Below are 25,942 nucleotides of genomic sequence, written 5' to 3'. Positions count from 1 at the left end.
CCACCAATAAATGGGGCAGACACTCACAAAATAGGTAAGTATTTAAGTAAAGTTTATTTACAGAGTGCTTTTCACAGACACAAAGTGGTTTCCAACACAAAAAGTAAAAACTAGAAAATGGGGAAAAGAAAAGCAGTAAGCTAAACTAAAAGAAAACAAGAGAAGCATTCACAGTAAAGCAGATAGTAACTGAAAGACAAATAAGTAATACCTGGCCTTGAAGAATACCAAGAAGCAGGATGACAGAGGTGGAGGAAACCAGAAAGGAATAAAAAGAGAAGCACAGCCAAACGAACCCATTTAACACAAAATATAGAGTGAAAAAATCCAGGACTAGGACAATATCTAATACCCCAGAATCCTAATCATTAAAAATAATGCAGTCTAAATAGGTTTTACATTAAACAACTAATACTCCATTAGCAATTTCAAAGTCAAATTAAACTTTGTCATCTCTGCCATATACAGTACAGTATATAGAGAGACCAGATGACGAGGCTCCAGTTCCATTCAGTGCAAAAGACAATAAATATAATAAGAGTAATAAATATACAGTTCAAGACTAAGGTAATAGGATCAATAACAATTTACAATTTGAATGATTTTAAGTGACCAGTGTAGCAGCTTGTAATCATGAGCAGGATAGACAACTGATGGGTCTGACTTGGCTCAGTTCAGTTTTATGGGATGCCAGCTGGTTGTGTGTTTGGATCACTTATGCAGGCCAAACTTACCAGATTTAATTTGCTGTTCAACCTTCAAAGGAAGGTATGTTTCATACCAAGTAGCCAAAAAAAGTAGAAACTGCTAATTACTAACATTTTAAACTGTTATTACCAAATAGACATGAAATAAAACCACACAAGTCCTTATAGAATAATTATTACCAAAACATCACAACCTAACAACCTAAAAGTATTAACTTTACTTACTTTCTTTAACTTTCTCTAAAGGGTTATTAGGAAACTCAGCCGGTTTAATTAGCTTGAACATTATATAAAGTAGTTCTATTTGGTCGTATCCTTTTATTTATTTATGTTTGCTAAAAGCGTGGACAGACCTTTTTGTGGTGTTTAGATATTCCCCCGTCCTGAATCGGTTGCACATAAACCTGCTGCCTTCCAGCTTGAGTTTAAGCTTGCAGCTTCTTCCGGGGTTTTTTTCACCCCTCTCATTGGAATTTTCCTTTGGCGCAATGCATAAAGCTCAGGTGGTTTGCGCATGAGTAACTTTGGGAGGAGGGTGGTCAAAGTTCCAGGTACAAAGTCAACAAACAGCCACAGTCTTAAGATGAAGGAACCTACCACCACCTGCTCTGTGAGTATATATTTTTGACTGATCGCACAACTTCCACATTCAAATCAAATGTGTCAGGTACTCACGGTGTATTATTTATCACTTTTCAGTATCACCAGCTCTATCAAAATGCGAAACAATATTCAAAAAATGGGGAATACTTCTGCAAAGAGCTCATGTCCGTTTTCCAGCAAAGGTACGCTGACTGTGGTTAGAAAACACCTGAGTCGCTTTAGGAGTTACTGTTTGACCCAGTTTTATTTCTTCTTCTTCCTTGCTGCAATCTTTTTCCTGTTCCAGGGCAGAGTTGGAGCTTACTTACTCCAAAGGCCTACAAAAACTCGCGGGCAAACTCATCAGGGCCTCCAAAGGAATGTCAAACAAGTAAGGGTGACACTGTCTTTTGTCAGTTTTGTGTTTAACATGACCTCTTCCTGGGACTGATTGCCATGCACCGTACAGGAATAATAGTGTGATGAGCAAAAACATGCAGCCACCAAGTTAGATGTGATCAAAACACAGGCAGGTGTCAGGCTAATTAGCCCACAGCTCTAACCTTTTCATGCTGGCTCCCCACTCAGTTCCACCCACAGTGCCTGGTGTCATGTGTCAGATGAGATGTACTCAAGAGCAGACGCCCACAGGTAGTTTTCAACCTGAGTTCAGCTCGAGTCTGCGCCAGTCGAATGATTAAACAAATGTTATCTTGAGCTGGAGTTTAAATGCAGATTTATGTCTTCATTTCAGATCAGTAGGAAATGCATTTCAGCAGGAAGCAATTCTGGAAATACGACAAGTCTTAGACGAGCATAATAAGAGGAAGAGGCCTGTATGTAATTCAGTCTTTCCTTTTATCAAAATCTCTCTGCTACAGTTTCCAGTGATAGCACAATATGCCACTCTTTTCTAGCTTGACAGTGCCATTGAAAGAACCGGAAAGCTTGTTACTGCTAACTGGAGTGAGCAACTGAAGGTAAGGGCGTGTTGTAAACATATACAGGGACAGAAATTGGCTTTGGTGGAGCTGCTGAATCATAAATCCATAAAATGACTGTATCTGCAAAAATATGTTGACATGTACAGTCAGAGAATTGCTATAATGTGGATACCTGCAAGAATGCATTAGAATGTATGCAGAACTCACAGGTCTGATATAAGCTTTAATAATATATGTGTTTGAACAGTTGCATGCCATTAAAAGGAGGGTCATGCTGAGGAATTATGATACTTTACGATTTGGTTTGATGGCACATTATAAAGTCTGGAATTGTGACCAACCATAACCATTCCTCCCTTTCAAAATGGGTAGATTTATCATTAGTCACTGTCATGTTTGGCCTTATCAACCATAATGATCATGCATAAAACGACTCTGTTGTGACCGTTTCCAGGAACTGTTTGGCTGCAATGCAAATCTGATATAAAGCTTTTTTTTAACACGTGACACATTCGTTGAAAATGTTTTGAAAAATAACAAAATAAAATAATAAAGTGTTTTTGTAGCTATGAGTGTAAAATTTCATATCTACAAAAATAAACTCACAAGAAGCCAAGATAAATGATTTATCTTTCAAATTCAGTCTATCCCTTTTGACACACAACATCACAAAGTAGTTGTAATGTTATTTAAAGTTCATACTAATATATTCATTTGATTTCTTCTTTCTAAACTAGATCAAAAAGAAATTAATTGGACTAACAAGAGAACACGAGGATCTGTTCAACTTTGTTGAAAACAACAAACACATCTCCACTGAGAAAGAAAAACAGAAGGTACAGAATGTGTCATACTGTTTTCGTCACTGCAGTCTTTTTCACCACGGGGGGGATACTTACTGGAAAAAGCTGTCAGCATGGTTGCTAAAGTTTTCTCTCTGTTCTTGACTCCAGATGCTTAACAGGCTGACTAAGTCAGCAGAGATGCAGGCGCGGGTGGATGAGGAGTACTTTAATATCAACATGGAGGGTCATCAGATGAGACTCAAGTGGGAAAACACATTGAAAAACTGCTACCAGGTGGAGAAAATAGTTTCCTACTTGTCATTTTGTGGGCATTTAGCTGTTCCTCTTATTAAGAGTGGCTCTTTATGAGATAACGGGGCTCAGTGACGTAGTCAAGAGTTTTTCATTAGTGTGAAAGATTTCACTTCTGATTGGTTCCAGGAAACTCTGAAAGCACAGCTTATCTCCCAGGACAGTATGTTCTGTATTTTGAGCACAAAAACCAGACGTGAATCCAGTTGAGAACCTCTGGGAAATTATGTATTGATGCCTTAATGCTGGGGATCTTCCAGGACACCATCCACAGTCTCATCAGAATGGAGTCATAAGCATTACTGAGCCACAGTGTGACTCCGGTTGGATCGGCCTGTAATATCAGGTTTTAACTTTGCCAGTTGGTGTAATCTTCAAGGATGGTTGATGATTATGAGTTCTACTAACCGTGGTTATGTCATTTTGTTCTCAGTGAATTATGCAACGTACATTTCAGTAGCGAATTTTTAGCTTACATTTCTTTCATCAAAATCCACTCTGTGCAGCAGTAGACATTGAATGTATTTTCAGAGATTCCCACATTTATTTAGTGTACACGTTGTTTAATAAGAACACAGTACCAGAACTTGAGGCTGCTGGCTTAAGCCTGTGATCTTTCTTTTACTCTGCACATGGTCTTTCCACACATTATGACCTGAATCACTTGGTGCATTTATTGAATTTATGGGTTAGATGGCAATCATCTAACTCAAGTGCATATATTTGCTGTTATGTGCTCCATGGTTTAAATGGCCAGGAGATTATCTAAACAAGGACTTTCTCACTTTCTGCTCTTTCAGATCATACAGGAGCTGGAGAAGCAACGGATTGAACTTCTAGGCAACATCCTAAAAAGATATAACCTCCAAATGTACAGCTTTGGACAGACCCTCAAACATGTGAGACATCCTGACCACCATCGTCCAGTAAACGTTGAATCACTGGTACATTAAGGATATTATATCACCTATGCATACTTGTGCTACCTCTAGGGCCAAACACAGATAGAACAGGCGGTCCAAAGGGTGGACACTGATAAAGACATACAAGCCCTGGTGGAAGAGAACAGAAACACCACTGAAGATCACAACGTCGAGTTTTTGATGGCTGATTATTTCGTAAGTCTTTGGTGTCTGAGAATCTGCTGTTGCATTTCAAACCGAAGTATTTTTTCCTGCAGGCGGTCATCTCTGCAGGGGGCATCTTTTTATGTTAGTGTGTGCGTGCTGCAGATAAAAAAGTTACTGGTAGGGCCTGACAGAAATCCTGTACCGTGATCTACTCTATATTTACTGTTACATAAATATAGCTATACATATATACAACATATAAGTTTTTTAAAGATGTGGCTTCTATGGGAATATGATGGTAACCTGATTTCTGATTTAATAAAATGTAGTTACTGTATAGGGACATGTACGATTGGGGTGCAACATGCAGCATGTCTGAAAAGTTTTCGGGACGAATTCAAAGTTAACATGCTACTTTTATTCCCTGTAGATTTAACCATCGATGGTAGATTTAAAAAAATGTTTCTGATTTAATAAGTGACCAGATATCTATGCTCAGGAGGAAGACAGCAAATCATTCATGGACAAAGACAGAAGAAGAGAGGCAATCAAGCTTAAACTTCAGCGCCTCGACGAGAATATTACGAAAACAAAGAAAGACTGTGAAGGCAAGCTGTGTTACGCAACTTTTAAAATAAGAAGTAAAATCATTTGCTGTTTTTCTGTCATTCTAATTCTTACAATGTGTCGCAGGAATTGAAAAACTTATGAAAACATACTCTGAAAATCCATCTTTTTCCAACCAAAAGAACCTTGAGGAAACCGAGCAGCAGCTTGATGAGGTAAATAGTGGACAGTAATGCCAGAGTGGATGTGGATTTATACTGCTGTGTGCTGTTTGATGTTTTCTTCAAACAGACCATGAATCCAGGGTTCCCAATTGCTCACTAATGTCAACTCATGTATAGAATACTCTAAAACTGGATCTCCTGGAGGCTACTCATTACAAACTCTCCACATCGCTGTCTAAATTAGAAGGGAAACCAAAGTCCCATCACCGGTTCAGCAACAGTATTCTGAAATGGAAGGACAAGGTAAGATTTCCATTATGCAGCCGCCTTTTGTTGGCACAAAGGATTTGTAGCTAAAATGTGACTGGACTGAATCCTCAGCTTAATAGGAACAGACTTGATAGAGGGTTAACTTTAATCTCTTACTCTGCATACCCCATACATATCTATCAGTAACATATTTAAAGCAGATTAACTGGAACTATAGTGGAATATTGGTTTTACTGGACAGATGGTGCAAGTAAGAAACAGGATCTTTTTGATTTTCCCAGAAATAAAAGCACAGTGTGCACAAGATTCTTCCCAGTATCTGCTACCTTGCATCTTCAGTACTCCATCACCCTTCCTGTCATTCACACACATGTATTCTGTTTTGCTTCTACAGGCTTTCGTTCCTCTCCTTCAATACTTCCACCTGCTAGCTTGTTGATTAGAGTTATTTTACACTTAATATTTAGCATCAACTGGTGAATCAGGTTGCTGGGGCAGGTGATTTGCTGGGGCAACAGGCCTGTCGTAGCTGGTAGTTTGGTATCGCATCAATAAATATACTTATGTTTGGTTCACATGTAGAGGCAAAATGTTTTTACTTGAGATAAAATATTTGCCTGTTTTTTTCTGAATGAACAAGATTATTTTTATTCTATATTATTAGGGATCCTGTCCTTTCCTGTATCTCGTGAGTCACTGCATAAACAGCATGAATGCATTTCTGATGAATCATCTTACATTCAAAATCGGCTCATAACATTACCACCTGCAGTACATAAAGACACAAACTGTCTCGATGCAAAGCAAATTACAGCTAAATTACACTAAATTGGTAGGTAGGACAGTTTGCTTGCAGGAAAATGAGCAAATGAGAACTTCTCTTGTTATTTCAAGTTATCTTATTAAATTGGAAAAACACCAGAAATAAAAAGACTGGAATATCAAAAAGGCGAATTTTTTATTTTATATTACATCATTGTACAGTTCTGTGTTTACGCTTCTGTAAAGACAAATGCTGTAGTTGAAACCCTTTCTTCTGTTCAAGGACTGTGAACATAGTCTAGTTCAGCTGGCTCGTCCAGTCAGACTCAGGAGGACACCCTTCAGATCCCGGCAGTCACTGAGAGCTTCCATCATTTACAAAGGACCACCTCTGTTTGTGGCACAGCAGTCTGTGGATCCTTCAAAAAATGCCACTGACCAGGTCAGTTCTACAAGCCCAACACAGGAAAGTCAAACTGCAGAGAGTGGCAGCACTGTTAATGGAGTCTTGGAGCCTCACACGGAAGAGGACAAAGGACAAGGTAATTCATTTACAGAGCACAGATACAACTGTTTGTTTAAAATTACAACATCTGGAAATTCAGGAAATTAAAGCACTAAAAACAGTTATTTTTAGCAGATAAAACAACCCCAGAGTTGTGCAGTATAGGAAAATGCAAGGCCATTTACAACTTCACCCCTGAGCACGACGATGAACTGGCTCTGAACGAAGGTAAGTGACACTAAACCTGAGTTTACTAAAAACATTTGCGTTTCTTTAAAGCAAAGATTTAAAGTTTAACTGAAAAAAATCATGTTTCACAGGAGATTTACTAGACATTTATTCCAAGGAAGAAAACGGCTGGTGGTTTGGCATGCTGAACGGGCAGACGGGCCATTTCCCATCAACCTATGTTGAAGAGAGTGGCAGCATTAAATCATCTGATGCCTGACCGACCCTGAATCAAATTCTAACCACAGCGATGCCAAACATTCATTAGAAACTTAGTCTGAAAGGAACAATATCTGTGTATGCACCGATTTTAATTTGGTTAATTATTCAACATTTGTCACATTCAGTTCTTGTATATTTATGAAGTGAGATGTACATTCAGCATCTTAACACTGCCTCCTGGGTATTTTGTAATGCTCCTAGGATTAAAGTTGAACATGACACTAATATCAAATAACAAGTTTTTTCATAATTTATATTACACTCGATACAAGGTCGACTAACACGAGGCTTTAATAAAGAAGTGCTTTATTACATCATTGATGTCTGTAGCACGCGTAAAAAAAGAGATTTGTAACAAACAAATAAAATAAAACTGTTTACATCAATGTTTAAGTGGTCAGTTCCTTATTATTCAGGATTAAAAGGTAAGCAGTTGTCCAAATGTCAATTCACTCGCTGGGCCCACGTCCTCATTTTAGGTTTGACAGCGTTATCGTAGATAAAGGTGAACGGCTTGGACATTCATTGAGCTGCGGTTTGAGCAAGGCCTCGAAGGGGACTGGCGTGGTCCCGCTCCTTAAATTCATATACTTATCTCCAACAAGAACTCGTCTGAAATGATGCCAAAAAAAGAAACTTAATCTTTTTAATAAGAAGAATTCACACGTGTTAGCTACTGAGTACAAAAGAGTATTTGAAATTCAAATCTAAGAGTCCTGAAGTTGACTTTTTATTTAAAGATTTGTAATCCTCCACTGATTACTCCATTGAATCCACTGTGCTTTCTTTAGTCCAAATTGCAGGGAGAATGTCACTGCGTGCTTTTCATCCTTCCCTGCGTTCAATTTTAGCGACGCGTCTGAGAGATAAACTCCTTCCTCACATTTGCCAGGAATGCTGGTAAATTATTGGTCTCCTGAAGTCGCTTTTCCAAGGCTGGCAAACACTTGAGCACGGGGTCACTGGAGACAACTGTAAAACAGAAAAAAAAACAATGACTGATTACAGTGGATGCAATAAAAGAGTGAGCCACAAAATATCAGGTTAAGTGTTCCAATGTTTCTCTCTGGTCTTATTTGAACCAATTTTACAAACACATTAAATATCAGTGTGTTTTTTTGGTCTTCCTATAGCTTTTTAAATAATAATAAAAAGCTCATATCTATATTTGTGAATCTGTTTGAAATTAATACACAGAAATACTATTACATTACACAGGGTTGTGGAAAAAAAAAAGTAGAGGTATTTAACTTACTCTGGTATGATCCGCTTTCATTAATCCCCATCGTGATGACATAGGCGCTGTCTGGATCAGAGGGGTTGATGTTTCGAAAAACAAACTGCAACTTTTCACCTTTAAAAGTTCAAAACAAAGTTCTTGAGTCGTATCAGAAGCGGCGTGTGTCACAAGGTGAAATCGCAACAACCAGCTGACCATCATTAAGTTGCACAACACTTTTTCAGTAACAGTACACATGTCCAGAGTTTCTTCACGATCTGATTATATTCACTCTGAGCTGTGCATGTCTTTATCGTTAATGATGATTCATACAAGCATAAATATCAATCAGTTCACCATGGTAACAGGAATATGCAGAGCAGAGCCTTCATTTTAATCCACCGAAGGTAAAAAATATTACTTTACGATTATAGTCTTTCTATTCAATGCATTCAACTCAACCATCAATTAACAATTAAGCAGTTTGTAGGTCAGAATTACTCTAGTTTGGATATGTGCATGCAGACAGCTTCAGAAACATAATGAATGTGGTTCCACTGTTTTAACTAGTACTCATGTACTGAGTATTTATTCCATTCCGACAAAAAAAATCAAAATAATTATAATATTGATTATCACTTCTGAATAGCTAGAGCTTTTATCCTTATGGTTGTTTTATTTTAGAAAGTATCATAACCATATCAGTCATGATCAGCCTAAAAGGAACAGCAAGACCAAAACCTCTTGCACAAAAATCTGTTACAGATAACATAAACAAGAGTCGACAAACATATGTGTATCAAAAATGCATGGTTTTTGCATACCTTTAACCAGCTGTGTTTTGCCGAGGATTGTTCGTACCTCCAACCCCAGATGATCCTGAAAGACGAGTCTGGCTTTTTGGAGATTCTTCAGTCTGTCTTTGTTTGCTTTGTATTGAGATTCAATCACTGAAATGTAGGCAGAAAAAATAAGTGTACTATACAATACAGTCACAGTTTAATATTTAATTTATACGTTACAGCATCAGTGTCACAATCACACAATCTTACGTTCTTTTCTCTTGGTTTGTTCTTCTTTAAGCTTCTCAATCTTCTGGATAATGTCCTCTTTCTGCATATCCTTCTCCTGAATCTCAGATATCACTTCAGATATTGCCTGTCGTTTCTCTTTTAAAGCCACTTTTTTCCGTTCGAGGTCTACGAGGCAAACATTGTGTCAGTACACAAGTTGTGTCAGTACAACTAAGTCCAGAGATAAAGTGAAGATGCGGAAGCAGCATTACACACCACCATTTTCACATGTACACTTGAACTCAGCAGTATGACCTACATTTAAGGTACATGCTAATACTGTGTGCCTAATTTACTGAAACTCACCTTTTTTGAATGTCTGTATTGTTTCAAACAATATGTCATCATCCTTACACTTCTTTAAACACGTATCTGCAACAGAAAACATTTATTATCAGCCATATCAGACAACTCTAATCAAGTAAGAAAATATGTATAATGTTGTAATCCACTGTGCTGGACGATACTCAGACTGTCTTAAAACACTCCAAAAACACAACTTTGGACCTAGTTGTTATTAAACCTGTAAGACTAAATGTTACTCATAATTAATATTCTTTCTTTGACATGTTTGCCTTTATTGGATAGTGAAGCAGTGAAGATAGGAAAGTGAGGGAAAAAAGGGGACAATAGGGTGTCTTAAAAACTAAAAAGTCCATGTGCAATTTATTTTCTATTGAAATAAAGGATATTAATAATGAAAACAAGCTGAACAGATGTTTGTATATGTAGTTCAACATTAAAAATAAATTTTAAAAAAACTTACCAATTGCTGACTTCACAAACTGCCTGTGGGATTGGGCCAACTCTGCCGTTGTGTCTATTATGTCTGTGTATGTTTTAAGCTCCTTGTTGTGGATCTCCTCCATTGCACTTGTAAACCTATCGCTCATGTTTGGGTCAGTGATGGACATCACGGTGCTTTGTTATGAATCTGTGGTAAAACACAAGCACAATTTTCACTGCAGAGCCAGACAACTGTAGTGGTCGGTCAACACTGGCGCAGAACAGAATACAGAAAAAGCTGCTCAGAGTAATTTATTTGTCCAGGATATGAGTGTCGCCCACAATCAAAGACATTATCACATAATGATGAAGATGAAATAGTAATAAAAATCTATAAAGAACATTAGAAAAAGAACATCATAAATAAACAGCAACAAGTAACAAAGTTGTGAATAAGACATGAAATTAATTGCAGTTAATTGGTTTTGATTTAGCGTACAAAGCAGTCAAATAAACTTTTAATTGATTTTTTTATTTTATTGTGAGTTAACTATTTTAATGCTGAACGCGCTCTCAATGCTGCTGTTTATTTCTAACATGAAGTCTGTACATTAGAGCTCTGAAACTTGGAAATGGATGGATGGAAATGGATGGAAATGAACATTAAGGGTTACTCTGTGTGCTCAGCTCTGACACTTTCCTGTAGCCTAAAACGAAGATGAGACCTTGCTTTGTGAGCAGATTAAAATGAAATTGATCTAATCGATTGAACAGGTATTTTTGGTATTCTCTGTATTCTTTGCTCTGTTTACAAAGCTGTGTAAACAGCTTCCAGCAAGGTAAAACAGCCTTAGCAGCAGATTAAAGATAAAGTATAAAAACATTTCTTGCATCATGTATGCATGTAAATCACAGAATCTGATGTACAGCTACTGCTTAACAACTTGCACACATTCCCCCAGCAGAGAATCTACACGGCTTTTAAGACATGCTGTAAATAAAAGAATCTGAGAAAATGTGGCACTTTCGGCCAAAACATCGCTTCGTAATAAACCCCTCAGGCGGCTGTGTGTAATCTAGCAGTGTATTCTTGGTAAATTGTTAATTTTATAGTTGTTAGTGCTCTAGTAAACTTTTTTTTCCTTTGGCTTAACCAATGTACAATGACCCAGACGTTATGGAGATAAAAGCAAGATTAAAAAGTACAACAGTACAGAATAGGCTGTGCTGTACTGTGTTGTATTTACATTAATATTTTAAAAGACTGCACTGTGGCTGTTATTTCCAGCAAACAATGACACCAAAACATTTCAAAGCATATCAAAGAGTACAGCTGAAACCATCGTCAGTTAAAACAGTTTTAAATGTTTACTGGCATAATTAGTTATTTAATTAGTTCACAATTGACCTGTCGCTAGTAACAGCTGGCTTTATTATTTAAATACAACATCCATCCATCCATCCATTCGCTACCGCTTATCCTTTTCAGGGTCGCGGGGGGTGCTGGAGCCAATCCCAGCTGTCATAGGGCGAGAGGCGGGGTACACCATGGACAGGTCGCCAGTCTGTCGCAGGGCTAACACATAAGGACAGACAACCATTCATACTCACATTCACACCTAGTGGCAATTTGGATTATCCAATTAACCTATCCCCACAAACTGCATGTCTTTGGACGGTGGGAGGAAGCCGGAGTACCCGGAGGGAACCCACGCAGACACGGGGAGAACATGCAAACTCCACACAGAAAGACCCCGGCCTGATGGTGGAATTGAACTCAGGACCGTCTTGCTGTGCGGCAACAGTGCTAACCACCGTGCCACCGTGCTGCCCACAAAAATACAACATTATTTGTGCATATCGGACAACCGGTGACGTAACAGCTACACCAAAACCTACTAACAACATTAGCATGCCAATGCTAACGTTAGCCGGGGGAACATTAGCGGTTAGTTCGTCATCGATTAGCTTGCAAATGAAACCAAAGGATATTTTACAAATGTGGCTTAAACTAGTCAGTCCATTAACGTTTCCATGTAACACTCACATGTTTTGAAGAGAACTCTAGATTTACGTCTTGCTGTTGCGCAGGTCGTTATTTTCAAAAATCCGCGGTCTAAACGTAGGGGGCGGGCACTCAACGACAACCGGAAATTACGTTAATCATTCATATTATTTCCTCTGCTTTCAAATGCGCTAAACACTGTTATGTTTTTAAACCGAGAAAACATGGTTTAAAAATATTAAATAGCCCACTCCTCTTGCTAAATTTATATTTATAATGATATATATAATGTTTTCAGGATGTTTTTTGCTGAAACGATATCCCACCTTGTGGTCAGTATGTGGAAGTTCAGATGGATCCGAAATTCCGTCCAAACTATATAAAACAACATTATACTTTTTTCAGTATTTGTGCTCTGATTAGAATGGGAAGATAGCTGAATGCTAACAGATGTACTCAGTGAACTCTACTGTGCCAGATGCCAGATGGGCTGTGTTTTTCTCTTGCAGCATTATAGGAAGTTCATTTTGTTGCTACGTTCACTGAGAATGAGAATATTAATGAGGCTGAAAGGATCCAGCAGGTTACGTGTAACTGTCTTTCTTCGTGTGTACAATGGCTAATATTTAACAATTGTAAAAGCAATGTTCTGTGAAAAATCTAATGTCTACATGCTCAGGGTGTAAACAGTTTTGTAACATGTCTTAAAATGCTGAGCCCTAATGGCAACATTATTTTATGTTGGGTTCAAAGCAAAGATGTTGCAGTTGTTGCCATGGCTTCATTTAATGATTTATGATACCAGGTTGATATAAAGTTCCTGAGGTAGGAAAGGACTCTCGGTGCTTTAGCTGGCATTGAAGAAGAAGCTGTTGCAGTTGTGTACATAGATAGGGAACCACATGGATTTTGTCTACAGCTTTGGTGTGCAGGTTATACAGTACCTGCAGAACAACTACTGGCAATACCATGACTTCATTGATTTTGTGTCAGTAGTGGGTGACCCTCGTAATATTTTCTCTGTTTATTTCCCTCTCTGGTTCCATCTCAGTCACAATGTTGGCACCAAGATGATTTGGGTGGCTGTCATTGGAGACTGGTTCAACCTTATTTTTAAATGGTAAACCTACTCTTAGGTTAGCATTTGTATCTTTATTTTATGTATTTCTGAACTTTATTCTTATATTTTCTTTTGCAGGATTTTATTTGGGCACCGACCATACTGGTGGGTGCAAGAAACACCCTTCTACCACAATGATTCAAAACCACATTTGGACCAGTTTCATATAACTTGTGAAACAGGGCCAGGTTAGTATGCATGTACGAGTCAGGACTTAAAACTATTAAAGTGTAGAAAACTTTATTTAATGTTTTTCTGAACAGGCAGTCCATCTGGTCATGCCATGGGCTCATCATGCGTGTGGTATGTGATGATCACTTCTGCTTTAAATTTTGCTCGGCCTTCCCACGCCTCATCTGTACACAGCTTTCAAAGGTGAGAGGTTATATACATCTTTACAATTAAATTAGTTGTCTTGTCTTTTTTTAATATGTATTATTCCTACAGGTTTTGTCTTCTGAGGTCCTTTTTGTGGATGACTTTCTGGGTCATTCAGATAAGTGTTTGCATCTCCAGGATTTTTATTGCAACACACTTTCCACATCAAGTTATCCTCGGTGTTTTCACTGGTGTGTTCCACTCTGCTGTCAAAAAAATATCTGATATATCTGTTGTTTTGTGTTCGGACTAAAGACCTTTTTTCTTTCTTTAATGTGTAGGCATGCTGATTGCTGAGGCCTTTGATCACATCCCCTCAGTCTACAATGCAAGCTTGAAAGTTTACCTCCAAACCAACATTTTTCTTTTCTCTTTCGCTGTTTGCTTTTATTTGCTCTTTAAACTGTTGGATATCGATCCCATGTGGTCAGTCAGCAAAGCCAAGAAGTGGTGCGCTAACCCAGACTGGATCCATCTCGACACAACGCCTTTTGCCGGTCTGGTTAGAAACCTGGGAGCCTTGTTTGGGCTGGGCCTGGCAGTGAACTCTGAGATGTTCGTTCAGAGCTGCAAAGGGAAGAACGGCTGCAAAAGTATGTTTAAACTCATGTGCGTGACTGCAACGCTCACATTTCTGCAACTGTACAACTTTATTAAAATGCCCACTCACAATGAGGCTCTGTTTTATATACTGTCGTTCTGTAAAAGTGCTTCAGTACCTCTCGGTGTGGTTGCTGTTATTCCTTACTGTGTTAATTTGCTCATCAGAGAGCATGAAGAGAGGAAGCTAGCTTAGACTGTGGAGCAGCTTTCAAGTTTTACAATATTACCCCCAACACTTATTGATCAAGGATATCAGCAAGGTTGAATGGTAGTGTTGGCAAACAAGTGTAAATATGTATGTGTATTATGGAGGTAATCACACGAGACTGAAACAGTGTATGTTTAAAAAAGTTGCATTTGTGGGTTTGAATAGCATGTTTTGAAATTTCCATTTGCTTGATCTGTTGCTTACCTGAGTCCATTCTATGGTGTTTGTTTTATATGTAAATCACAATAACTGTAAAGACTGTTCAATTTCTTATTAAAGAGTTTCTTTGGGACATTATACAACCCTGGAATCATTCGGGAGATGCTTTTGCCTGAAGTGTTTTCCCATTTTTTCCTTACGAATATCCATCCTTTTTAGGGTTTACGTCCGTGTTTAAGAGGTTACACACAAATTAGAGCACAAATGGTTTTTGAAAACTTCATTTTGACAGTTTACATCACAACAGCCTGAAACAAAATCAGACCTCCAGATTTTATTGTGACCTGTTAGCCCATCAGTTCTGTGTAAAAGTCAGCTAGATAACAAGTAAGATCCCTTACCACTGCAGCTCAGATGAAAGAACAGGTGAAATTTTAGATTGTCAGAAATGACAGTTTATCGATATTTATATCATGTCAGAAATGTCAGTTATAAAAGTATCATTTTTAGTTTTTAAGCACTTTAAATGTATGGACATACAGCTTGCTCTGCATGCATTGAATAATCTCTTGTAGCTCTCTTCAGGAAAACTTAGATATTAATCAGCCAAAATAAGTGAAGCAGAACAGAAGCTGTGATGTAACTAGATTAGGCAGATTAGGTAAACTCCCCAGCAGAACGTATTTCCACGTTTTTCTCCACCATCCCGGGTTGCTTAGCATCCAGCGGCACCTGAGGCTGGCTCTGAATTATGTAACTGTCCTAAGTGCGTAGGCTCCTCATTAAGCCCAGCTCGAAGAAAAATCTGTGTGCCTGGGTGCTTTATTATCAACTGGTACTGAGGGTGCAGCAACAGAGAACCACTCAGCAGCCTGAACTCTGTCCACTCCAGCTCCAGCATAGTTAATATAAATATTTATGAAAACTAATTTGCCTAAGAAAAGAATTTTCTTTCAATACAGCTACAATTTAAAGGAGAACTTGCTTTAGGTATAAAGACCTCTGTTATTGGTTATGTTTAAATATAAAATGAAAAAAAAAAAGATTTCAGCACCCATGAGCAAAATATTTCCTCCTTACAGATAAAGTACTCTTTCTGACCTCAAAAGGTCCAAAGGTCCCAATTAAATGGTGGTTAGCGCTGCTGTGTCACAGCAAGACCGTCCTGGGTTCAAATACGTTTGCCAGATGGGGCCTTCTTTCTGGGTTAGGTTAACTGGCAATGAATTGGCTGTAGGTGATAATGGTTGTTTATCTCTCTGTATTAGCCCTGTAGTAGACCTATAACACATTCACTGTGTGCCCTGCCTTTTGCTCTCTGGGAGCTAGGATGGACTCCATGCTACCATCACATGAACTAGCTGAGTAGAAGAAAATAGATGCTTAAATATCCATAATAACTTCTATATGTGAAGTTTAAAACAATATAGTAAGATGTATTGTTTTAAACTGAAGAGAAATGTTGATATTTTGGTAAGAAAAAGCCGTACCAAAACATTAGAAATAGATTACTTTAATGATTGTATTATTATACAATTTTTAAATATATATATATATATATTTAAAAAAAAAAAACAATAACTGTGGTTCAGTGATACAAACGTGGCTTAATACGTGCAAAAGTCTTTATCCTCATCTTCTTCATTTATAAACACTCATTACAGGCAAATAAATATACAAAAAAGAGCTTTATCGTCACATAATTAATTGATAACAAAAACAGATTCTTGTGCGGTTTAGATCATTCCATTTGGTGTTATTTGGCAAAGTTTAGATGTGGAGTCGGTGGTATCCCAGTACTTATGGACAGATTTTATGGAGTTAAGTATATTAAACGTTTATGTGTCCTTCATAGTTTGGGGAAACCTGGAGATGAGTATCACTATTTATTTGAATATAGACAGAAATATCTGCCTGTATATTTTAGGTTAAGACCAAATGCTTATGAGATGGAGTTAATTAGCATTAAGGATATAATTGTACAGAGTAAACTGACAAATTTTGTAAAGAAATTGTATCTGTATTTGGACATGGGAGATTTGCTGATAGATGTGTTGATTTTAATGATGATGATGATGATGTGAACTGAAGAAAAGAAAATTTGTAGATTTTCTTTTTTTATCCTGGGAGGAGTTTTATGAAAACGAAGTAAAGTTGTGCATTTAAATGAGCAGGATATGAGGGAAGATTTTCCAAATGGTTCAAGTTTGCAACTAAACGGCTCTGTAAATACAACAAGCTCAAATAATTCTAGCTGATCGGAGCACCTGTTGTGACCAGTTTGTAATAGGCGCCCCTCTTGGCCATGAGTTTATCATGTGTGCCTTGCTCGATGACAGCTCCATGAGACATCACAGCTATGATGTCTGCAGTCTGGATGGTTGACAGCCGGTGAGCGATGACGATGCAGGTTCGTCCTTTTCTTGCCTCATCCAGAGCAGTCTGCACGGTCTGCAGGACAAAAAATCTCTGTCATCAGCGAGTTCCTTTTGTGTGTCATGGATATATGATATGGATGTTTTGTCAAACTTTCATTTAAAAGACTAGATTAGAGGACTTAAAAGATACCTTTTCACTTTCAGTATCCAGGGCAGACGTGGCCTCATCTAACAGCAGGATCTTGGGGTTCCTGACAATAGCACGTGCAATAGCGATGCGTTGTTTCTGTCCTCTTGACAGCTGCGAGCCCTGGGCACCAACCTGAGTCTCATATTTCTACCAGTTTGAAAGAGAGAGAAAAGCAGCAAGTTATACTCTAAGTTCACCACAAGTCATCTTTAAAATGTGTGTTTGTTTGATTTTTTTTAGGATAGTAAACCTATACTAAGTGCATTTAGCATCTGGAAAACGCTTGTCTGCACATTCTGCCAGTTACCTTCTAAAAGGAACTACAGGCAATCAACGTCACATTCAATTTAGCTTTAATTCTGAATTTATGCTTAGTTCGCTTACTCAGCTTTCTTTTTAATCAAAAAATGACTGACCGGACAACATTTCAAGTCATTTCAGTCCTACTCACATCAGGAAGCGTCATCACAAAGTCGTGAAGATAAGCTTTCTTAGAAGCTTCAATAATCTCCTCCATGCTGACACTGCGGGTGTTATCTCCATATTGTATGTTCTCAGCTATACTGCAGTCAAACAAAACTGGCTCCTGGGACACTATCCCAATCTGAGATCTTAGGAAAGGCACATTGACTGAATGAGATGGGACGCCATCAATCACCTGAAAAGAAAAGGTGACACAGTTACAACAGAGCGAATGGTTTTGCTCACACTGAATACATTTTGTGTATCTGAAATTAACATTTAAATCAGTCAACACACACCACTTGCCCTTCATCAGGGTCATAGAACCTCTCCAGCAGTTGAACGCTTGTGCTTTTCCCGCAGCCGCTGCTCCCAACAAACGCCAAAGTCTGCCCGGGCTTCACAGACACACGGAGGCCCTTCAACACCTGGGTGTCCGGTCGTGTCGGATAGGTAAATTTGCAATTAAGGAAATTTATTTCTCCTCTGAAGTTTTTCTAAAGATGGATGACAAGATTCACAAAAGTAACACGGGCTACATCTTAAAACTCATGAACCATTTCAATGTACAGTTATTGACATTCACCAACCCATATCTCTCCATCTGACTGGCTTATGCTGATTTTAGGAACTCTGTCCAACAATTTGAAAAACTGGGCAGCAGCAGTTTTGGCTTTGGCATAATCTGGAGTGAACGAGGAAGCTCTGCCCAGTGCTGTCCCACTGATCACGACTGCTGAAATCACCCTGGGGAAACACATGACCACAGTGTTGATGTTTGGCAATCACATCACAAAGTTGAACGTGTCAAAAAGCAAGATTTTTACCAACCTAAAAACAAACATATATTGCAGACCCTCAGCCCTGACCAGGAAGCCTCCGTATCTAAATGAAGCAGCATAAGCCAAAAAGATGACACACTGAGCAAAGCCAAAACAGAGCCCATAGATGTTGGCTTTCTTCTTGGCAGACTTATAAGGCAATTCAAGTTTCTGCTCATACGAATCCACAAATGAGCTCTCTTTGGCCAAACCTGCAATGGTTCTGATGTTGGCAAGAGCCTCACTGGATACCTGTGGGAGAGAAATCACTTAACCGCAAGAAATTCAAAGCTGCCTGTGTACTGGTGTGATATTAAAATGGAAGATGAGCTTACCTGACCTGCTTCTTCCATTGCCTTCTTATCTTCATTTGCAAAACCTGTCAGCATCTTGGCTTGGAATACCCCAGACAGCCCAATGAGCGGCAGGAAGCACAAAATTACCAGTGTTAATTTCCAGCTGAAGTAGAAGGCAATGATGAAAGAGACTCCTATGCTGGTCACTGAGTTAACAATCATGCCAATCTGGGATCCCGTTGCCTACAGAAATTATTCAAGCATGTTAAAAAAATATTAAAAAACAAGATTTTAATTGTAAAACCAAACTGTGAAAACAATCCTGTAGTTTCCTACTTACCCCCTGAACCATGGATGCATCTGTGGCCAGTCTGGTGGTCAGAGCTCCAGGACTGTTTATAGGGTTATCAAACCAGCCAATCTCTTGTTTCAACATGGCCTGGAAGCCCACTTTTCTCAGGCGGCGCGTCAGAAGCTCTCCAGATTTAGCAAAAGAATATCCCTGTAATATTAAATGTGCACTGTAAAAAAGCCATAAAATACAGTATTGACCCTCTAACCACACATTGATTCTTACCATTACTCTGTACTCAGTTCATTTTAAAATTGATTTATACAGCGCCTAATCAGAACAACAGTCGCCTCAAGGCATTTTATATTGTAAGATAACCCCTAACCCTATTTTATCCAATCTGCTAACCTTCTTCAGAAAAATTATGGCCCTTTTTCCCTTCCCATGGCCCTTTAACATAAACCAGTGACACACTCCGGGGCCTGATCAACCCTGGCAGGGCCTCTTTGGATGACGGTGTCTAGTGATAATGGCCGAAACACCCGATGAATCCAAGGTCCACTACTGACGATGTGTCCCAAATTTTAATATGATAATTTAGATCAGATCTCTAATCCCTAAACCTAACCAAGGAAAAATGGCAGATTATCTTGGGTAAAAGAACGAAAGTTGAGGCACACAACAATGTGTGCCGCTGGTAAAGTTTCTGTGCTGCTTTTCCTCATAACAGCCATCCCCCAAGATTTTCTCCATTTAAAGCAATGCATTGTCAGGGATTGTAACATCTAGTCCTTTTAATGAACCCGATTTATGATGACAATGTCAGACCTTTGGATCTTGTAATGTGGTTTGAATGGTGTTTGTGTGTTTTCTGTTGGAGAGGAAAGCAAATGTCCCCTCACTGGTACATTAAAGATTTACTCTGCTCCACTCTAATTTAATAACGCTACCAACAGTTTTGTTTTGTTTTTGGTATTTATGTTGCCTTTGCTTCTGTGCAGTAAAGAAACCACAGTATAATTAAAACCCACGTTGCCAAGGCCCACCTGTTTTAGCTATCTTGACTCTGTTATGACTGCTTTCATGGCACGCGCAAGCAATTCAGTCATCAGATAGCCACACACATGTAGAACATGTGCAGAAAGGCAGGCGTTGTTCACATGTCGCCTGTATAATTCTTCATTTTTGTCATACCTATCACATTATTGCAGTTCATCTTCTTCTAGAGACATAAACAATTTCTCCACAACTGCTATTCTAGATTATGTTTTGTTTTTAATATGTCTAAAATTGCAACAGCATACCTGTAAAAACTGTGAAATGAAACTAGCCACGGCCACGATGCAGAACAGAACACATATCCCATTGATCTGTTTCCTCTGTTCATTCAAGTCCTGAATTGCAAAAGTCTGTAAAAACAAATACCGGTGAAATATTTTAGCCCATGCTCAAACCAGCTGTACATGTAAAAGATGACATGCGTTCTTCATGAGAACAGCTCTTACCCCAAGAATCTGGCTGAACAAGATGGCATATATGGGGTTGACAGAGCCATTGACCGCAGCTCCCAGTGAGCCAAGCAGCATGTAGGGCCATTCCTGCTGATTGTACTTAAGGATACGTGCAACTGGAGCAGGCTCTACATGTTCTTCCACATCATTTTGTTGCTGTTAAAAGATATGTGTAAGGACCATTGTTTTTCATAGAACAGTTATTAATTGTCTTGGCATATTACATAGCACGAGAGGAATCTCTGTACATTTTCTGATTTGATATTCGTGTCCGTAGCAATCTTGAGGCTGCCTGATAGTGCATCAGGGACAAAGTCATTTGACAACTGGCTCCAAGATCGCAGCCGCAGAGAGCTCCTGCAGGTGTAATATAGAGAATATCAAAGTATTTTCTTACTGATGATCTTTTCCCATGATCTCCTTCAAGTGGACTTACTGTACCTTTTACTGGATCTACGGCTTCCACGGCTAAACCCCCCTGCTTTTAGATCAAAGTCTTCTTCAGGAGCTTCACTGATCACATCTGGAAGTAAAACAATCAAGCATTAAAGTTTCCTTTGAGATTTGACAAACACAAGAAATAACTATAACATACTTTAAAGGATTTCCCCTTTGAAATGCATTTAATGTTTGGCCTTGACTGAAGCCATTAATTCAGCATAAGCATAGGTCCAGTTCTTTTGTGGCATTTAAGCTGCATATGGCCAAGACAGCACCACAGCACCAAAGCTGTAAGTGTCATGAACAACCTAAGGCCCAAACCTTTTGCTATGTTGCTATGTGACTGAGAGCTTTGAAATGTGCTCTTTCAACCAGGCAGGAAGGTCTTATTTGCATGCGATAGTGTGGAACAGCACAATAGGAGGTGTACATGGTGTAAAGGGTGCAGAACCTTTAATTATGCGTCATCACAATGTAAAGCAACTACACTCTCTAACTGTATCAGACAAACAACAGGCAGCCAACTTGTTATCCTGAATTTCCAACCGTGCATGACAATCTCTGTCTAGTCCAGGTAAATATGTCTTCAACAGGGAAAAACATACAAAATGAATTTGAGAAATCACCAAAGGTTGGAACATATTCTCTATCAGATTAAATTTAGTTCTAAATTTAAATGTTTAAATTTAATTTAAATGTTCTACATCATATTCTGGACATATTTGGGCATTTGATTTTGTTTAACATTTGAAGATTATACCATAAATTTTGATCCACGCATTTTCATTTTCTTGTACCAAAAGTCCAAATCTAGTAATTGACAGACCACATGAATCCTACCACTAGTTGTGTTGGTTTGGCCTTGGCTTTGCAGGGTGACCAGAGTGAAGTAGACGCCTTGCTTCCCCAGTAACTCGCTGTGTGTTCCTCTCTCCACAGCCTGCCCGTGCTCAAATCCTATAATAACATCTGCATTTCTAATCGTGGAAAGACGATGAGCTATAGAAATCGTCGTCCTGCCTGTGCGCACCTGCAGATATGGTTGTTATTAGGGTGTCAGTCCCCTAAACAAGATGCTAATGAAGTCAAAATGTATGAAATATAAAAAATGGCTCACGTTATCCAGTGCTTCCTGGACTACAGCTTCACTTTCATTGTCCAGGGCAGATGTGGCCATATCCAGCAAGAGGATCTTGGGGTTTCGGATGAGCGCACGAGCTATGGCAATACGCTGCTTCTGCCCTCCGCTCATCTGGCCTCCACCTTCACCCACCATAGTTTCAAATTTCTGGAGTATAAGAGTAAAATTACAGCACATGACTGTAAAACTGCTGTAACTTCTGCAATTGTGCTGTATATCATTTTTAAATGTACCTGTGGTAGCTCCATAATAAAATTGTAGGCATTAGCCTCTTTTGCCACCTGGATAATGTCGTCCACGGTTACTCCAGGTCGACCAAATCGGATGTTCTCTGCAATGGTGGTAGCAAACAGCACTGGCTCCTGCTCAACAATCCCAATTAGAGATCGTAGCCACTGGATGTTCAAAGTACGGATGTCATGACCGTCCAAAGTCACCTAAGAAGGATATTTTATTACAAGACGTTACAACAAAGCCCCCAAACATCTCATTGCCTGTGTCTGAAAAGTTTCTCAGATAGTTACCGTTCCTTCCTTTGGGTCATAAAACCTTTGAATGAGCTGGACTGTGGTGCTCTTTCCAGATCCACTTGGTCCAACAAATGCGGTGGTTTCTCCTGCTCTGATCTGCATGCTCAGATTATCTAAAATCTGAAAAAGGTTGTTGACTTTCAGTGCGTGTAAAACTGAAACATGACAGAACAAATATCAAGCAAAGAATGTTACCTTGACGTCAGGCCGGGATGGGTAGTAGAAAGTGATATTGTGGAACTCAATATCACCTTTTACTTTGTCTAATTTGTGACCTTCTTCTGATAGACAATCAATTTCCGGTTCCTGTGAAAGTAGCAACAAATAAACTTTATTCATTATTTTAACATTGACTAATTTGGTTCTTCTGGTTATGTAAGTTAGCTGGTTTTACCCGGTCAATTGTCTCAAAGATACTCTTTGCAGCAGCGCGACCAGAAGCGAAGGCCTCCAGGCACGGTGAGGCCTGGCCAAGGTTCATTGCTGCCATGAGTACACCAAAGAAAACCTAAAACAAACACAGCAGCATTAAAAGTCAGCAGTTTTCCATCTTTGTATTCTACAGAGTATTACCATTTAGAATTTAATATTTCATACCTGAATAAGAGTACCAGCCGTCATCTCCTTAGTGTCGATGACCAGTTTAGATCCGTACCAAAAGGCCAGACCATAGCAGAGGAAAATGATGCACCACAGGTATCCCTGAAACACTCCTATGATTGTTCCTTTTTTAACTCCCCAATTTTGAGCTTCCACAAGGTTTCTGTCATACCTGTGCAAAATTTGTATTTTAGCATCATTACAAATAAAAGTATTAGCATTTATATTGTACTACAAAATACCTTTCAGCTTCTTTTTCCTCCCCTCCAAAAGCTGCTACCGTTCTGATGGATGACAGGACCTCATCAGCCACGGCCCCTGCCTTTGCATAGGCTTTAAGCTCTCGTCCTGTCAGTCTGGCCACAGCCTGCAGGAACCAGGAAGAAAAATGCACAAAATAAAAACATATCAAAGCTTAAACATAACAGGAAAAAAGGTATCTATCCACCAACTGCCAACTGACTATCAAACGCTTACCATAGCCATCAGTCCAGCACCTATACCTATCAGAGGGCTCACTGCTATGACCACCAGAGTCAGCTTCCACCCACCAATGAACCCAACCATGAAGCCAAAAACAAATGTAGAGATCCTCTCAATAAATATAGACACCTGATCAGCAATGGCACTGTTAATCTTGTTGATATCGCTATAAAAAGAAAAAAGCAACAGAATGTGTAAAAACATGTTGAGCAAAACAGTGATAACAGGCTGATCAGCAGGCAGAGAGAGACACAACGTACTCAGATATCCTCGTGTTTAGTTCACCCACAGAGTTGCAGTCGAACCATCCAATCTCCATTCGCATTACTTTTCTGAAATAAGTCTTTCGAATTCTCTGTGTTTGCTTTGCAGCCGCCGTCACCCAGAATGCAATCTAAAATGTGATTTTTTTAAAAAAGACATCACATTATACAGACACAAGCCATGCATTTTCAGAAAGGATTTAAACAAACTCCATATTTTTATTCTTTAATTCAGGATTACTCCTTATTCTGGTTCTTGGTGCAGCTCATCAGTTTGTCCACTACCTGAAACAAACCTTTCCCTTTCAGGAAACTTTTCTTCTGATTGGCTGCCCTTTATATTGAGAAGGTGTGAGCAGCACATGGAGGGGGGATGCTGTTCTTACACAGCCATGAGCCTGAGATGACCGTGTTAAAAATACCCTCTCTCATTAACAGCACAAAGGCCAACAGCTGATAGTAAATGGTCTTAAATTGAGTGCTAAGTGGATGTTTGAAATTATTCACCAGAAGCGACAAAAAAGAATCAAAAATTAAAGCTGAGTATGTAACATGCATACTTACCTGAAAGTAACTAACAATCAGAACACCGAATCCAATCCCAACATAGTAATATGCAAACAAGGTCATCTGTGCTTCAATATCCACCCTACCAAGAGAACAAAAATGAGTAGCAGTAACAACAATAACTCTTTACTGTAGCAACAATCTCATCTGGAATAAACAAATGACTTACCCGCAGTAGAGTGTGGTGTTTTCATCCGTTTCATACACGGTGTCGTTAACCCAGTAAATAGTATTGTTGTTGCAAGTCTTGTTGGGATCTTTCAGCTCTTGGACCTCGCGCTCATAATCCACAAATGTGTTTGTCATCATGCCATAAACGAGGAGCATGAGCGGTGAGGCTGCGCCGTGTACAAGGGCACACACACTCCCCACCACCATCATCACGATGTCTTTCCAAGTGGCAAATCGGAACTGAAAATGGGAAATTGTGGATTTGTGCTTGTGGGAATAAAGAATGTTTCGTGCTTATCTACCTTTTTTTTTTTGATGATTCAAAAGCAAAGGTAAGGAAAAGAACAAGCTTTTATAGAGTCATGGAAAAAATATTTACCAGCTGAAAGTATCCAACACTCAGAGCATTTTCTTTTTTCTTCTCTTCCCTGTAAAACATGTAAATAACCTATGACTGTAAATGACAGAAAAACTGCAAACACATAGCATGTTAATGTCTCCCAACCCAAACTTACCCATTTTGACTGTCATCTGAAAAGAAGGGAAATTATAATTAGAGTAATTGCTTAGCTTTTTTAAGCAAAACTATTAGTAAGATATATGTAATGATATTTAGTCCTTTTTTTTCCCACTAAAAGTAACTCACTCACCTTCTTTATCTGCATGTGGGGGTGATGTAAGACTGACCTTCTTCTTCATTTTTGTCGCTCTGACTCAGGCAGTTGTATACTTACTTTCTGTGGATAGAAAAGTTAAACATTGGAATAAATATCAGTGTAACTTAATATACTTTAAATGTAATGTAAATGAGGCAAGTTACACTGTATTTTATTGGCACAAACAGACAGGAAAAAGGATGACATGATCTGCTGAGAATTCAATAATTTCAGACAAGCTGATAGCATGTGGGTTGAATTAACTTCTTTTTATCGTGCTGTCTTGTTCATTGTTTTCAATTTTTATCCAGCTGCTTGGACATACGAAGGACAAGGGAAATATTTCAGCAGCACATTACTCTGCACAGGTCAGGATACCAATATAAATGATAAAAGATTAAAACACAACAAACAACATGAATAAGTATTAATGGGTTTAATAAACCACTCTGGGTCTTAAATCAGTGTATCAGAATCCAAATACCTGGACTTCCTGGCGAATCTCTGCTTTCTTACGAAACCCACCAACAA

The 25,942-nt window shown here is 38.8% G+C and overlaps 4 protein-coding genes across 7 annotated transcripts; 2 read left to right on the top strand and 2 right to left on the bottom strand.

Annotated features, from left to right (window-relative positions):
- Positions 1-1,165: 1,165 nt before the first annotated feature.
- Positions 1,166-7,529, top strand: nostrin (nitric oxide synthase trafficking). 2 transcript variants are annotated; one of them, XM_085434041.1, is made up of 16 exons: positions 1,166-1,317; positions 1,407-1,492; positions 1,597-1,680; positions 1,878-1,940; positions 2,044-2,125; positions 2,207-2,269; positions 2,971-3,069; positions 3,187-3,312; positions 4,131-4,229; positions 4,323-4,448; positions 4,900-5,008; positions 5,094-5,182; positions 5,309-5,434; positions 6,447-6,705; positions 6,804-6,896; positions 6,989-7,529. In XM_085434041.1, exons 1-16 carry the CDS (start codon positions 1,222-1,224, stop codon positions 7,114-7,116), a joined length of 1,728 nt encoding a protein of 575 aa, XP_085290167.1. In that variant the 5' UTR covers positions 1,166-1,221; the 3' UTR covers positions 7,117-7,529. The 2 variants fall into 2 exon arrangements, with proteins under 2 accessions (XP_085290167.1, XP_085290166.1); XM_085434040.1 differs by having other exon boundaries at positions 6,801-6,896.
- A 289-nt stretch (positions 7,530-7,818) lies between these two features.
- Positions 7,819-12,248, bottom strand: spc25 (SPC25 component of NDC80 kinetochore complex). 2 transcript variants are annotated; one of them, XM_085434045.1, is made up of 7 exons: positions 12,184-12,248; positions 10,177-10,344; positions 9,717-9,782; positions 9,390-9,536; positions 9,162-9,287; positions 8,374-8,472; positions 7,819-8,090 (listed from the first exon to the last, which is right to left on the bottom strand). In XM_085434045.1, the coding sequence occupies exons 2-7, from the start codon at positions 10,322-10,324 to the stop codon at positions 7,966-7,968; spliced, it is 711 nt and encodes a 236-aa protein (XP_085290171.1). In that variant the 5' UTR covers positions 10,325-10,344; positions 12,184-12,248; the 3' UTR covers positions 7,819-7,965. The 2 variants fall into 2 exon arrangements, with proteins under 2 accessions (XP_085290171.1, XP_085290172.1); XM_085434046.1 differs by having other exon boundaries at positions 9,199-9,287.
- A 110-nt stretch (positions 12,249-12,358) lies between these two features.
- LOC146690891 (glucose-6-phosphatase 2-like) lies at positions 12,359-14,744 on the top strand. 2 transcript variants are annotated; one of them, XM_085434044.1, is made up of 6 exons: positions 12,359-12,473; positions 13,193-13,261; positions 13,340-13,449; positions 13,525-13,636; positions 13,709-13,830; positions 13,921-14,744. In XM_085434044.1, the coding sequence occupies exons 1-6, from the start codon at positions 12,418-12,420 to the stop codon at positions 14,433-14,435; spliced, it is 984 nt and encodes a 327-aa protein (XP_085290170.1). In that variant the 5' UTR covers positions 12,359-12,417; the 3' UTR covers positions 14,436-14,744. The 2 variants fall into 2 exon arrangements, with proteins under 2 accessions (XP_085290170.1, XP_085290169.1); XM_085434043.1 differs by having other exon boundaries at positions 12,359-13,261.
- A 1,452-nt stretch (positions 14,745-16,196) lies between these two features.
- Positions 16,197-24,663, bottom strand: abcb11a (ATP-binding cassette, sub-family B (MDR/TAP), member 11a). Its single transcript, XM_085434039.1, has 23 exons — positions 24,582-24,663; positions 24,015-24,148; positions 23,749-23,920; positions 23,514-23,638; positions 23,269-23,443; positions 23,066-23,179; positions 22,867-22,977; positions 22,666-22,791; positions 22,375-22,578; positions 22,118-22,288; positions 21,841-22,030; positions 21,001-21,082; positions 20,808-20,916; positions 20,554-20,715; positions 20,353-20,457; positions 19,097-19,258; positions 18,796-18,999; positions 18,471-18,712; positions 18,230-18,386; positions 17,939-18,136; positions 17,629-17,835; positions 17,178-17,324; positions 16,197-17,060 (listed from the first exon to the last, which is right to left on the bottom strand). The coding sequence occupies exons 1-23, from the start codon at positions 24,645-24,647 to the stop codon at positions 16,860-16,862; spliced, it is 3,564 nt and encodes a 1,187-aa protein (XP_085290165.1). The 5' UTR covers positions 24,648-24,663; the 3' UTR covers positions 16,197-16,859.
- Positions 24,664-25,942: the final 1,279 nt, after the last annotated feature.

The sequence above is a fragment of the Copadichromis virginalis genome, linkage group LG16 (assembly GCF_057382275.1).
Source record: "Copadichromis virginalis isolate Kocher_CV1m ecotype Utaka linkage group LG16, C_Virginalis_male_GT1.1, whole genome shotgun sequence".
NCBI lineage: Eukaryota > Metazoa > Chordata > Actinopteri > Cichliformes > Cichlidae > Copadichromis > Copadichromis virginalis.
The sequence above is the reverse complement of the archived record's forward strand: the minus strand, read 5'-3'. Positions and strand labels throughout refer to the sequence as shown.